The sequence below is a fragment of the Notolabrus celidotus genome, chromosome 14 (assembly GCF_009762535.1).
Source record: "Notolabrus celidotus isolate fNotCel1 chromosome 14, fNotCel1.pri, whole genome shotgun sequence".
In the NCBI taxonomy this organism is placed as follows: domain Eukaryota; kingdom Metazoa; phylum Chordata; class Actinopteri; order Labriformes; family Labridae; genus Notolabrus; species Notolabrus celidotus.
Window position 1 is genome coordinate 9,234,634 of NC_048285.1, and position 15,304 is coordinate 9,249,937.

General features: G+C 41.7%; 1 protein-coding gene across 13 annotated transcripts in view; it reads right to left on the reverse strand.

Moving 5' to 3' along the window:
• kirrel3b (kirre like nephrin family adhesion molecule 3b) overlaps positions 1 to 15,304 on the reverse strand; it is a 195,460-nt gene that overhangs the window by 63,839 nt on the left and 116,317 nt on the right. For all 13 annotated transcript variants that reach the window (XM_034701382.1, XM_034701378.1, XM_034701375.1 and 10 more), the window contains one exon: positions 3,449 to 3,598. In XM_034701382.1, coding sequence (XP_034557273.1) covers positions 3,449 to 3,598 — 150 coding nt within the window. The remainder of the gene's footprint in view (positions 1 to 3,448; positions 3,599 to 15,304) is intronic.

Genomic DNA, 15,304 nt, shown 5'->3' on the forward strand with positions numbered 1-15,304 from the left:
CATATAGCCTACTATAGTGAAGATAATCCAGTATAAAAGGTTGTACATGCAACAGAGACCTTGTTTCAACTAAAAGCTTCCATTAATTACATTAATAACCATTGACTGAAAGGGGCTTTCTACCTTTTCATGCTCTGTATGATGCCTAAAATGAAGGACACACAATTACGAATGCAAGGTCACCCAGAGAGCCATTTCGCTTCAATTTTATGTTCATTGATGAGATTCAAAGCAATAATGCCATTGTGGATCACAAGGGTAATGATCATTGCACATCCAGAATGATGTGACCTTGGGTTGACTCCAGTCCACCTAGAATACTGCCTCTCCTGCCAAACACTGAGATAGAACGTTCTGAAAACGCAGCTTTTTTTTGCTCATCTTAATTGTAGCAAGGTAGAAGCTGTATGTAAATGTTTGTTACACAAACAGATGATCTGGCCAATTACCTCATCTGTGCCTCCCGGCGAACTAAGAATAATTTTGCTGTGTGAGGATATGGCTCTCTTCCAGATTTGTCTGTGTGCTGGATCCAGAAGTCATTTGCATTTGTGGTGGACAGTAAATGACGAGAGTTGTATAATCTGATATTCAAACAACGGAAGCAAAGGGTGATTTGTTTTTGCCACCTCATGAGCACCTTGATCATACATTTTGTCAATATGTCTACCATAATAATAGCCAAACATGAAGACAGATCACCTCTGCACATGTGATGTGTACCTATAAAGGACCATTGATCTTAGGTCTCAGCGGATTCAAAGACACAATGTGTTACCCAAAGCAAACAATGTAAAATAGACCCATTAAGGAGTAATGAATCCATCAAGAGGAAATGGATTTGTCTTGGAGCTGGATCAATGGTATATGTGCATGTGTGTGTGCATATAAGTATACAGACACTCAAGGCATGGCCAGGTGATTTATGGCACTTACCTAACACATGTTTCACATAGGGTAACCACGAGGGGATAGAAACAAGTTAGCTGCAGCTGGGAACAGGTGACCTATGTTCAATATGCTCTCCTGAGAGGCAAGTGCCACATGTTTGCTGTTGACGGTCTACCAACTGTTGCCCTCCGTCTCATCTCTTCTCAAGAGCTCATCTTCCTCCATCCTAAGTGCCCGTCATGATGTATACAAACACTTCTTCCTCCATCTTAACTGTGTGCATATGGAAGAACTCACTTATAACAGCTTTGTCTGTCGTAATTATCATCATGCATAGAAGATATATTCCCTGTCATGCATATTCATGGCATTGATTGGTATGTTTCAAGCGCTTGTAGGGCTACTTTACTTTTCTTTAATTAGAGTGGAAAAGCATGACACAAAAGGGAATGAATAGGAAATTCAGAGACAGATAGGAATCATTGGCTTTTGTGCTGTGATTTCTCACGCTGAATGGTGAAAGAGTTCTCTCGGTTTAATCACTGCTCCTGTGAATGGAAACAGGTCCCAGGCGGAGCCCAACGTTGCCGACGCAGCTTCTTTCTATGAATAGCCAAGCAGACCTATATTATTGAAATGCTCCGTGCAACATTTGATTCGTCGCACTTTTTATGTATACAGCTGCCACTTTCCTTTCATTGTGTACATCTTGCAGTGGATGTACCATCACTCTTTTACTGCCACATGTATTGCCTGTTTATGTAGGCAGGGGTGATAAAAAGGACAGCTGTGCAGCGCTTTATTCTGAAAAAGTGTCATCTCTCTCAAAAGAAGGCACTCAGCCCCTCCCCGTACCATACTGTTGATTCTACCGATCTTCTCCAGGCGTGCAGCTATTCCTCCCCAAAGAGGCCCTGTGCATTTTTAAACGGTTTATGAGAGAAAACACACTCCAGCTCTACGTTATAGGTCTGACTATTCAGAAAATGTAGAAGAAGAGAATAGCCGTTAGGGAAGGCTCGATTAGTGCAATGTCAATGACCATTTAACGGATGGGTTGTTAAAGGTTACTCTACTGTATGGTCCCATGAGTGTTGTGACCCTTCTGTTTACTCTGTTCCATTCTTTTCTCATTCTTTGGCTGTTTTTTGAAATGAGATTACATCTTGATTGTCCTGTCTTGTTAAATCAATAAAAAGAGGATAAAACAAAGTCTACATCTCTGCTCCTTTCTGACCCTGAATCTCTCTCTCTCTCTCTCTCTCTCTCTCTCTCTCTCTCTCTCTCTCTCTCTCTCTCTCTCTCTCTCTCTCTCTCTCTCTCTCTCTCTCTCTCTCCCTAATTCCATCTCTAGCAATCATAAGTACCCTCCTTGTCTGCCTCATCTTCCTCCAGAACAGACCCAGAAGCTGCAGGACCATTGTTTACTGCAACCTCTTCATCCTCCCCTGGGCCTGATAAGAACCTGAGGAGGGAGCAGCATGGCTTTACTGGAGCTCTGGCAGCCGCTGAGGTTTAATTACAGACCACATCGGCGACAGGGAAGGCCTCTTGGAGCCTTCGCTAAAGGTCAGGGGGTAAGAGACCCCCAATCTCAAGTGAAATACATATTTAATCATCTTTTCCAAAGGGGACCTTTGTGTTTTCAAAATGGCTGCCATTGAATATTTTGTCACCGTGTCTAGAATTGCAATTATTTCGATTTGCCTCGTGACGCACAGAGGCCGGCATGTGAGGCCAGTTAGAAAGCTTCAAAATAGAGGCTGTGCCCTTATTGGGTAATGTCTCCTGCTGTGTATTGAGTGCTTTGCACAGATTCAAATGGATCCTAGCTTTGGAAGAATTTAATGATCATTTCAGTAAATGACGCAGGCGTACTACTTTTATGGAGGCTTTTATGGATTTTCTCATTCAGCAGCTCAGTGCTTCAAAAGGTTGTAAATGTTTATTTAGAGGAGTGATGTGTTTCCTTGAAATTCATCAAGGTCATGAATATACATAAAGCCTTGATTGGTTGAACAACAGGCTACTAAATGGCAGTGCAGTAGCCACTTTTTCTCCAAATTAAACAATTAAGGCAATTATACATGAGGTGCAGTGTAATTAGAGGATGCCAGCTACTCTTCAAAAAGCCATTTAGCAGCCTGAAGCACCAGAGAAAGACCAGTGCAACTATTGATTTCACATTCTGTTCAGATTTCTGTGCTTCCCTGCCAAACACAAAGTAAAAGAAAACTGCATTTAACACAGAAACATAAATTAATTTTTGATTGTGTTGAGTGTTTGGCTTATAAATATTTGATGTACCACGTGTAATGTAACACTTCTCTTCTGACACACAACCTTAAGACACGTCTTTCATCCGTCCGTAGAGTGATGTATTTTACAGAGAGGTTAGGATGTGTACATTGAGAGGCTTTAGATGACAGAAAGCTGTCATTTGAATATGACAGTTATATGAGAGAGTTTAATGAGAGAGTTTAATAAATAGGGGCATCTGAGGGTGATGAAGGAATGCAGAGTGACAAGCTCAAGGGGATAAAAGCTGTTTACTTACCAGAGAGGTCTCTGCCCACTCCCAGCGCCAGGCCGTCTTTGATCCACAGGACAACGCCATGGTATCCAGGTATAGTGCATGGTAGCGTCACAGGCTGGCCTGCAACAACCACCAGGTCCTGTGGCTGCTGGGAAAACATGGCCTCAGCTCCTTTGGGAGAAAAAGAGAGAAAAATTATGCTCTAGCCCATTTCATCTTTTTCCATTATTGAACTATTATCCAAAAAAAACATTGGAATACAAAAATCTGGATTGGAGAAGTGAGAAGATCTGATTTGAAAAACACCTGCTTTCAATGTTTCAAGTGCTGAATGAAGGGAAAATGAAAGGAAGTGCACCATATGCCCATTTCCACCAATTTCACTCAAACTCCCTGTCAAGCTTGTGTTGAAATAACCCTAAAGGGTGATATACAAACGTGGCACATTCTTTTACTATTCATGATAGAGAGACAAGATACTGTACATGCATCATAGGTGTCAGTGCAACACCAGGACTGAAGCACGGCCTAAGAGACAGCCGTCCCAGCTCAGCTTGGTTCATTTATGAAGGATGTCACCGTACAGATGGGCTGGGCTCGAACACACCACAGCAGATAACACGATCTCGTCTGCCAACACTGCTCTAGTGGCATACATTAACTCCAGCTCACACCCATGTATCCCAACTGTGCAACTGCTATTAGCTGCACTCCTCTCCTGCATGTTCAGGCGGGAAGTGGTGTGCAGTGAACTCCATTAGAGGCAGAGGGTGTGTTAATGGGGAGGGGCACAGTGGCAGCGGAGAGGAGGGTTAGTGTTGTGGATCAGAGTGGAGGGTACAGAGTGGTACTGATGTGTAGTTAGAAACACTGGCAGACTGCCTATCAACTAAAGCCTGCACACCCACACACCTATACACAGTGACGTGCATTCATACAGACAGCAGAGCACGGATTGCAGCAAAGGTTTAGAAGTGTCACCTCCTCTCTCACACTTTACTGCGACAGTTTTGTTCACAGCTGGTTCTTATTTTTCAAACTTTAAAAGTTCACTAGCTTGGATAAGAATGTCTTCCTCTTTCTTCAACCACATATTATACCTTCTTTTTTCTCTGGAGATCTGCAGTGGCACAAAAACAGGCACATAGCTTGCTTGCACTCCTTTTGTGCTGATTTTGGCTCACATACACATTTTTTCACAAGTCCTTAATCATATGCAGAAACGACAGATGAATCGCATGTGGATAATTACAATAATAAGCAAAGCAAAGGCAACAAAGAACGTGGAAGCATGTTTTTATCTTACAGCATCTTTGCACCAAATTGCTGTCATCTACTGCAATTCTTTGTCTGCATCATTTTATATTCAAGGGAAATTATTTATCCCGTTGCAGACAAGGAAATTGATTAGCTTTGCTGAAGAATTTCCAGCCACATCAGAGAAAAGATTGTTGTCATACAAGCTACTGATTTTAATTGAGTCTGAAAATGCCATTAGAATCCCCACAAGTCATTTTTCAGCCTAAGTTCCACGAGATGGATAACTTGTTAAAGATGTAAGCAGAAGTTTGCTATTGATCCATGCGCCTTCTCTCTCTCTCTCTCTCTCTCTCTCTCTCTCTCTCTCTCTCTCTCTCCTATGTAAACTGACAAGCCTACACCTGATAAACAAACAAAATATACAATCCTATTCATCCTGCGTGTCCACATATCTATTAACAAACCAACAAACCAACACTTGCAGAGAAACATCTATAACACAAACCTATGAAGGGCTTTTCATTGTATTGAGTCTGAACAGCTTCTTTTATGAATAAATACTGTGGGTGATGCTCTCTAGGTGAGTCTCTATCTAGTCTCCATCTAACCAAATGTACTGCCCTTTAATGCCTCGACAGCTCTGTTCAGTCTTGACTACGCTCCCACATGAGGAGCTTATCTCGTCTCTACTCAGAAGCATGCTAATGTATAGACAGCCACTCTCCAAATCTCTTGGCATGTCCCGGAAAAAACATTGTTAACTGCAGGAAATCTTGTATCTGCACAGTCATGACTGATAATATCAAAGAGTGCAGCTTGTGCTCATGTAATTGATTTAACATCGGAGGGATATCTGTGATGGTGGCACACGTGTCTGCAAGCTACAACCAACCGCACTCCTCAATTCAAGACCCCACATGCCCCGTGTGTTCTCATGGAAAAACTTTGTATTTCAGGAAATGGGCTTCATGTTGCTCTCCAGGGAGATTAAAATAATCTTGGTGTCAACATTCAATATGTTGTAAAAAAAAACCAACCTCATATCCTTTTATTTGCACTTTGATGTTTTCAGCAGTGGCAGATTTAAATCGTTGTTTTTCAGTGCAAATAAATGCTAATTTGGTTTCACACTTTGTCTGTTACTGATGCTGAAATATATCCATCTGCCTCAACACTACCCTGAAAACACCAATTAACGATACTTAACAGAATCACCCTGTCCACCCAGAAATACTAAAATATGAGTCATTATTTGTAGCTTCACTTGAACCTAAGCTGCATGACTTAGAGGGCTGTGACTCTGATTTTAGCATGTCAAGATCCGGCGACTCATCACAGGGTGAACTTCTAAAGTTGTGATAACAGTTTATAAGTGTCTTTTGGTTGCTCTGTAGGGAGTCGCCAAAGGCTAAAATAACCCAGATGATGTCATTAGAGACAGGATCCACCCATATGAGAGAGCAGATTAAAACAAAACTAGAATGATGCTTTGAAAAATTAAACAGAAAGGACAAATGCCTTGTTAAAGCAAAATCCAACAGTGCTCATTTTAAGAGAACCAGCATTTGAAGAAAACATAGTTTGGTGCTTATAACCTTGGTCCTACTTCTGCACATTCTCAACAACCAATTCCGAAGCAAGTGGTAAAAGGGCAATTAAAACACACAGAAGAATCAAAGGCTTAAAAGATGCCAGCTTGCACTTGTCACTTAAGCAGTTAAAAAGTGACCTCCCTCATTCAATTTGAAGCCTGGCTGAGTCTTGCAACAAATGTGTCTTCATGGGGACAGAGCGGTACAGAAAGTGGGTGATGTGTTTGAGATGGCTGGGGCTTACATCAAGGTGGCTACATTCATTCATCCATCCCCTCTGCACCCAATAAATCTCTGTCACATCTGCCAAATTCATCCTTCACTGGGCATCACAGCATTGGCAGAACACTTGCCCCTCCTTAATCTGCCTCTTTCTTTATTATGTGCCAGGCATGACACGCAACAGAGTGAAGACAACCCCTGTCCCCTCACTTATTCATGACAAATATTTTCATAACTAACATGCCCAATTAAGAATTAAGCACCTCAATTAAGACTTTATCACTGACAGTAATGTGAGGGCAGGGCAGTGACTGCGTTCAGGTGCCTGGAGAGCGGAAGATCCATATTAATAATGCTTTGTCAAGCATCTTAATGGGGTTTAGTTAGTGTGCTTGGTGAAAAAAAAGGAAGAGAAAAAGAGCTAAATAAAATGAAAAAACTGTCTAGACATTCTAATTTGCTTTGAAAAACACAGGCCTTGACTTTTAGGGCTGGGTTCTGTAATGTGTGGGCGCACAGAGCAGAAACACACACCTTTTGTCTGTCGCTAGAGACAACACAGCCCCATGGGTTTTCTCACTCAGCAACAGCCAAACCTCTTCTATGAATAGAACTTCAAAAAACAAAACATTAACCACTAAGTTTTTGTTTATACATTCTCTTGGAAGAGAAAGCAACAAAGACATATTTTACTTCAGCACTGTAAATTTGCTAAATCAAGCATTGTGCTCCTTTCATAAGAGTCTTTCCACCCATTATCTAACAGCTGCCTCCTCTTAAAGCTACACTGCAGCCTTTGACATGTGATGTCATGTTTAACATCCACAGTGTGTGTGTTAAATCCAACAAGCAGGGTACTATTTTTTTTCTATTTTGGCACTAAATCTGTATACGGAGAAAGACATAATTTGAATAATGACCATAGCGCAACTGCAGGGTACATCTTTAAGGATTACATGGGATTCCTTACATGACATATCGCAAAGACCACATCTGTCAGCAGGAGGTTGTAATGCACATTTCTTTAATAGACACTCCTGGCTGTATAGAATGTACATGGCAATCTTTCTAGTGCTTAGGTTAATGCACAAAAAATGGGATCTGTTGGAAGCGTGTCTAAAATCACCAACATTCAAATACACAGATTATTTACCTAACATGTTTTATATAGTTCTGCTTGACACAGTACATACGTTTGATGTATTCAGATAAGAACTGGCAGTGGTGAATCCCCTCGCAAACCCCTAAATCCTTACTGGATGTGTTTGTACGCATCATATAATGCAATGATTCATGCTTATTTTGATTGATTCTGCCGCATTAAGAAAGATGTGGCCAGAATTTGTTGGTTCAGTCTGCTCAGTTGTTTCAAATGTTGGGAAAAAAGCAGGTAGTTAAAGACCCAGCATAGAGCCATATTCATAATGTGGACTGGCACTTTGCATTTCCTAATGTTGTCATTTCACTTCAAATAATTTGTTTACCATTGGACGGCTGCTGCATTTCCACACACTCCAGCACTATTTTCCCCTCAGTGCTAACTGCCCCCAATTTCATCGCTCTTTGCCAATCAGGCCTCGAAATTACCGTTACGGACACACATCCAGCCCACTTCAGAGAAATAATCAGCATGCTGTCTGTGCGGCATGTGGCCACACAGCACCAAAGCTTAGCCCAGGATCATTATCAGAAACTATTACCCCTCTGGCCTGGGCATTTTATACCAGCAATTTAGAAGCACAGGAGGGGCTTCAGAATAACGAGGACTGGGTGAGTTAGTTATATGTATTGTAGTTTGGTTCCCAATGACCACTGTTTATTTTTCTACGACACTGCTGCTGGTAGTTTTCAGTGGTATATAAGTGCAGGTATTAGAGAGAGACACAGCGAGGGGGAACTGAGGGGGAGAGCTTTATTTTTATCCTCCACTTTTCTATCGGTAGCGTTGCCATAGGTGACAGCTGCCAGCTGATTTTAGACACTTCATCAAGTTATTCTTACAGAGTCATATATTTCAATGTCCACCCCGACATGAGTGAAATGAAAAATGTAATTCAGCCACTCTGCAGGGCAGCCTACAGGTCTATTTGTTTAAACCTTTAATAAAGATCCACAAAGGAACGTTCTTCAAGCAAACAATATGACTGATCGGTTTCCCAATATAACCACATAGTGCCTACAATACCATATCCAGTATACCTACGTCTACATCTCTTGGATCAAAACTTGTAGTGCACATTCTTTTTACTGCTCCTCCAGACCGCCTTCTCTTCTAAGGACAGAGACTCACATTCATATCCTCCGCCACTAAACCAAAAACCCCAGCTTGCGTTCTCTCATTCTCACTTCAGGAATAATGAGGAATAACACCCATGATTTGTGCACTTTAATTATTATCAGTATCAGCACAAACTTAACACTGTCAGTGGAGCATGTTGCTGTGAGATTCATTTATCTATTTAGAGGACAGAAACCAGAGAGACATGATTTCTGTATTGCCTGAGGTTATAATCCGGTCATAAATTCATTCTGCAAAATGTTTCATTGAAAAAAGAAAAGCATTTGACAAATGTGAAAAAGGAAGCAGGAGTAATTTGTGAGGTGTTAAGGCAACATTACCACAAAGTGTGACCAAAAGTTGGCAGCAAAATAGCCAACTCATTACAAGGCGTCGCGTCTGAAAGTCATGCTTCAGTCAACGATGGTTTATAATCTAATTCATTCACAGTATAAATTTAGAAGCAACGGGTCACTACACAAGTCAGCCAATAATTCTGTTTAGCACTGATTGATTTACAGCTTGTACAGGTTTAACCAGCCAATTACAGGGTCATTTCTGGCACTTTGACCTTATTAAAACCAGTGTGGCATATTTCTTACAGCAATTGTTTGGTGTTTAATAAAAGATGCATCAGTACATTCAAACACATTGTACTGGATGGAGTGTTGTATGTTCCAGCGCTCTTAGCTCAGCTCTTAGAGTGAAAGCACACAAAGCAGGCACAAACTGAGTATGGAAGAGGCTGAAGATAAAAGCTAAGCCCAGCTTGTTGAAATAAATGAGTAGAAACTTCATGATTGTTACAGTGTAGATACAAAGAAAATACTCTTACACCTTGAGTCTTAGCATAGGAGATTGTTCAATGTTTTTTTAACCAATGTCATTCTGCATCAAGTGGAAGTTACATAAGATGGCAAGGCCTCACAAGTTAACCTAAGTGTTTAGTATACTCCAGGAAGCCCTTGGTACTCGCTGTTTAAAAGGCCTGTCCTGTCAGATGCTGGAACGGGACATTTTCTAAGCTTTCACCAACGTTATAATACAAATTGTGATATGGAACGATGCCCTATTTCTCAGAGCAGCTAGGCTTTTGTTACATGGGCTACTTCATTAATACAGAAATGTAATCCCTCAGATGCTGCTGGCAATGTTACAACAATAGTTACTAATAATGAATATTTCATGGGGCTCTATCAGACCCATTAGACGAGGCATGTATTACTATCAATCTGTCTTCCTCATCAGAATGTTCAACTCCTTTTTTCCTGCCTGTCCACTTGTAAAACAAACACTGTGTGCAAACTGATAATACGCCAAGCCTATCTTTGCTGCGATGGCTGCCATTATGAGTAAAATTTGTCTGTGGGAATGCAAATTCATGAAGCAGAGAAGATAAACATCAGTGCTGCCGGAAGACGTTGTATTTATGCCCTCTCTCAGACTGTGCATTAGTGGAGCATGACAGTTGCCAAGGCATAATCAAGACAGATCGCCTCCGATGATGACTTCTAAAAATTACAAATGGCAACAGCGGGAAGGCCTTGAAGGCACTCGCTTTATCATCAGCTACACGGCCGGAAGAAGTGCAATTTTATGGACATAAGAAGCTGAAGTATCAGGGACCGCAAACGCTTGATTATATCTCTCTTGGCTGCATCTTTTCTGGCAGTTCGCATTCAGTCGGGTCCAAAGGTCATTGATGCATTGTGAGCGGAGGATTGAATTCTTATCCTGCTCCATAATCCAAAGCAGTAAACAAAAGAAAATATCTTAATATCTCTTTGATGGGTGAAGGGATAGTGTGCTATAAAAAAGATTAAAGGTCTGCTGTGCTGTTAACCTCTGAGAAGTCCAAGATGTGAGAGATCACCGCATACACATAAAGTTGCCTACTGACTGTACGTATGTGAGCTTTTTTCTTGAAAAAACAAGACCTTGTCTGACCACTGAATGTAATTACTCTTATAAAGCAGCAACTCCTGTGAGTTGGTTTCCAAGGTAACTACAGTTCAAAGAGAAGCATTCAAATATTCTGGTTAGCATAAATGCAACTGAACACCACATAACCCTGTTCCCCTGGCTGGTATTGATTAAAAAAAGTGTGGGGAAATGGAGCGAGTCGCTTTGCAAACTGGACTACTTTTTTAGCGTACACTTTTGCATAATGGGAAGCAGGGACATAAAAGAGATGCAAATGAGCGAGGGAGATGGAGAAGAGAAGTAGTTTGGGAGTTCAGATGGGGCCTGATTGAATGGGAAGGGTCCCTTCTGTTTCTCGACTCCGTCATTACATCTTTTCTTTGTCAACTTTCCCCACTCCATCGCTTCCTGCCTCTTCAGTGTTCTCTGTCACTGAAGTATTTGTTTGGATGCTTGTTTTCAAAGCTGAAGGCCATCCCTGCCATTGTCTATTTGTCAACACAAAAACACTTGAGTGTTAACTGAGTGTATGGATGTCAAGACACTTGATGGTTTGCAAAGGGAATATGTTTGTGAAGGGAGGGTCCTTGAAGAGTGTTCAAAGTGAGCTTTCATTCGGATTGATCATGCTCATTACAGAATGATGAGCATTTGAAACAGACTCAGGTGGTTGATTTGATGGATGCGGTATAGAGGGCCTTAGTCCAATAGGGCATATCATATGTATTTGGAGGAGAGTCCCATTTTTCTATTACATGATATGTCACAGGCACAGAGAGCCACATTAAGCTGCAGTTTGTCCAGCCATAACTCACATTTCGCAGGGCTGACAAGATTAAAGTCTACCTTGACTTTCAAGACTTAGAGCTTTTTTTTTGTCTCTTTGAGTGAGATTAAATCAAGAGATAGATCAAAGTCCTTGGGAAAAGGAGGCAATAGGGATGTATCTGTGTGACAGGAAGGTTTAGGAAAGGTGTCCACATCAGATAATGATTAAAGAAGCCCAAAGAGACACAAACAAGTCTTCTTGCTTTGGAGTAAAAAATCTGTGGTCTGACTAATTTTGCTCAGAATGGTTTCCATTTGGCTGCAGGGTGGTTAGCAATGTTGTCTAACACCAAGAAGGTTTACTTGTACATTCTCTCGGTGCATGCGTGGGTTCTGTACGGGTTACTCTGACTTCTTCCTGTAAAACATGCTTGTTAGGTTAATTGGTGACTCTAAATTTCCATAGGTGGGAGTGTGTATGCGTGAATGGTCTTTGGCTCTACATGTTAGTCCTGTGATAGGCTGGTGGCCTTTCCAGAATGTAACCCGCCTCTCGCCCAGTGCCAGCTGGGATAGGCTCCAGCCCCCTTCGCAACCCCAGAAACAGTAGAGATAAAGGATGGATGGTTCCATTTGGACTACAGATCCATTGTTTCAGTAACATTTGTTCCGGTTTTAACAATATTTCCTATTTTTTTTATAGCAAACAAACACATTCTCATGTTTTTTTTTTACCAATGACCATGCACACCAGTAAATGTATTTATCACATCTAGGCTGCATTGGAAACAATTATTTTTCTTGTTGAAGAGTCTCTGAGGGAAATACTGAAGGCCGCCTCTCTCATATTTGAAGTCAATGTAGATTGCTCTGGTTACAGAAATGATTCCAGTAGACAACCCACGAAAAGGTGAACTGGGGGGTAAGATGCTCTATAAATAAGCCATGCTCTCAGATATACTTTGTCCAAGATGAGGTTTTTCGCAGTGACGGCACTTTGAGTGGTTTGCTGTTTCCAGCTTCCCACTGAAACGCATGTCTTCTCTGTCAAGGTTTCCTTTGCTTGGCTATGTGATATTTTGTTCCCACACTCTATTCAAAACAAGACGTGGAACACAAGGCATCGACATTTTGCTCTTTATGAGGAAATATTCAGCTACATGAGAAACTGCGTTAAGTCTGCGTCGTCGCAGGAAGGATGAACAAAGGTGCAGGATTGGTTTGTGAGATGTGGGAGAAAGAAAGGCTCAGCGAGTTTGCTGTGACTGACTTGCATGTTTAGAGTAAAAAAAGAACAAACAATTAGCCAGAAATACGTGGAAGATCATGCTAAAACAGTTCTCCTTTCAGAGATGGCTCGATTTAAAATATTTTGTGCTGACATCAGAGAGAAATATGTGGTTTAATGGAAAAGAATGGACTCCTAGAACAACTCCCTCACTATCTGCACAGCTTTAAATGCTCACACAGCTTTAGTTGGAATGAATTTACAATCACCAACTACCACTGATTAATAATCTCATAATAATCTGCAGCGGGGTATATTAAATCGACGTGTTTGCCTTCCCTTACAATCAAGTTGTGTGACCATAACAAGTGAGGCAGTTGATAAAGATAGTGAGACAATGCCTCTGAACAGTATATTTTTCTATAGCTGGCTCTCTAACTGAAGCGTAGACAAAGCCACAACACCCCCATCTCTTCAAGAATAACTTACATAACCAATGTCACTGTTTCTTTTCTGAAGTATTTCATTTATTATATACTGAAGTTTAACAGTCACCAAGCAGACATCGAAATGATCTTCCGGTCTCATTAAAAAAAGATGCTCTCACTAAGCTTTCTCTGACTCATAAAATCCCCATTTGACATCCTCCAGACAGTGGAGACATCCATTTTCCTCTCATCTCCTTCAACTATTTGCTTCCTTTAGAAACAGCCGCATCTCATTCTTCTTCACTGGCTGCTGTGACATTGAAAGAGACCCCTAATCAAAACATTTGTCTTTCTTTCAGCCTGCGCTCAGACCGGTGAATGAGAGCTGACACCAGAGGGAGATGTATTTGTCCCAATCAGGGCCTCATCTCCGTGTCGCCACCGGCCGAGTGTTTTATCTCGACAGGGTACTGATGAATCCGCCACTTAGCCTTGATTTGGAGGAGCCGCCCGCCACCGCCAAAGTGCCAGGTTAAATCACAGCGTCAGCGACTCAGCCTTGGCCATTACAGGCAACGCAGGCATTCAGCCTTTACCATAAATGTTGCAATAACAATCACTGCCTTCTTCTTTATCAAGTGGACTGTAAGTACAATTCCATATGCTTACTTTTTCCCCTCCTGTTTCTATTTGTATTTATGTGAGAGTCATGTTAGTGTCAATCAAAGTCTCAGGTTGTTTTGTCTCTCATTTTATTCCAATTTGCAGATGCAGCTTTAAACAGGGTAAATGTGGAGTTCAGGGATGCCTACCTTTATCTCCAGACAGGAAAAGAAGTAACAACATCTCTTAAAGCTAGGGTTGGTAGTCTCGGAAAACCAGCATGAATTTGAATGTAGCTTTTCCTCATGACTCCGTCTAACCCCTCCCCTCCTCCCTCGGAGCTCCTCCAAAACGTCGCCCCCCCCCCCCCCCGCTCACATGCACGAGCGCCGCTGATTCTCGACCATATGATCATGACTGATTCAAAACCGGTCCTCACCAAAACATTATCATAGTGAAAGTTAAAAACACCAACAAATATGGCTGCTTTTAGTACTCACAACTATCATGCTAGCATTATCCAGTTGTACCAGTGACACGATATCAGGAGAAAAGTTATAATACATGTAATACTGTAACAGCTCTACTGTTTGTTAAACGTGTTCAGTGTAGATGTTCTTAATTCCTACAGTGTTGACGGTCAGTGAAGGCATCAGGAGAGGTGTAGAGTGTGCTAGTGGGAGTGAGGAGAGGAGAAGTTTTTCATTCATTCAAACATTGATTGTTGCTTTGTTGGTTGGCGTGATCACGGCTCGTCATCACTACAGCGTCCGGACGGACGCTACAATAAATCTATATTTTCTGTAGGACTTACTGAACGTCATTAAATATTCTGCTTGTTGGTGAGAGCTTTTTAGACTCTGATCCGGACTACAGTCCTGAGCAAAGCACCTCATCAGGTCAGAGGGGACAGGCCCGAGGATGAGCGAGAGGGGCAGTCAGTAGAGTCAGGGGAAGTAGAGGCAGGAGACGGGGACTCGGAGGAGTGCACGCCGGGGAAATGTACGCGCAGGAGGAGGGCAGAACGGCTGGACGGGATTTGATTGGTTTAAAATTTGGGGAGCCAAAAATCGGTGATTGGTTGGTGTTTTCCCAGGTTTGCTCCGGCTGTAGATAGCAGCTTTTTTTCACTCTATTTTAGGAACACATCATGTAATGATTGCCATCAGGACATAAAGATCATTTTAACCAGTATTACAAAAAGTGTATCTAAATCTGATTACCAACCCCAGCTTTAAGTGGTATTCAGTCTTCAACGTGCAAGTACGCTTATTCAGACTCAAAACACACTCCCTCAAAGCTCCTGTGCATTTGGTATGCATGCTGCTAAATTAAAGGAGAAATCAAACAATAAGCTGTGTGTGAAAAAGCAACCACAACACACAAGACAGGCAACTGAGATGGTTACCAACAAGAGAGAAGGCTACCTATCTTTGTGTTTTTTTACAAGGAAGGACATTTGTGTTGGATCTTGTGTGTAATCCCTTCATGTCTCCTTGAACAGCTCTGTAGAAAGTGTCCAATCTAAGGTTTGATTCTGGGTCTGTCTGTACTTTTAAATCACTTCTAGGCTTC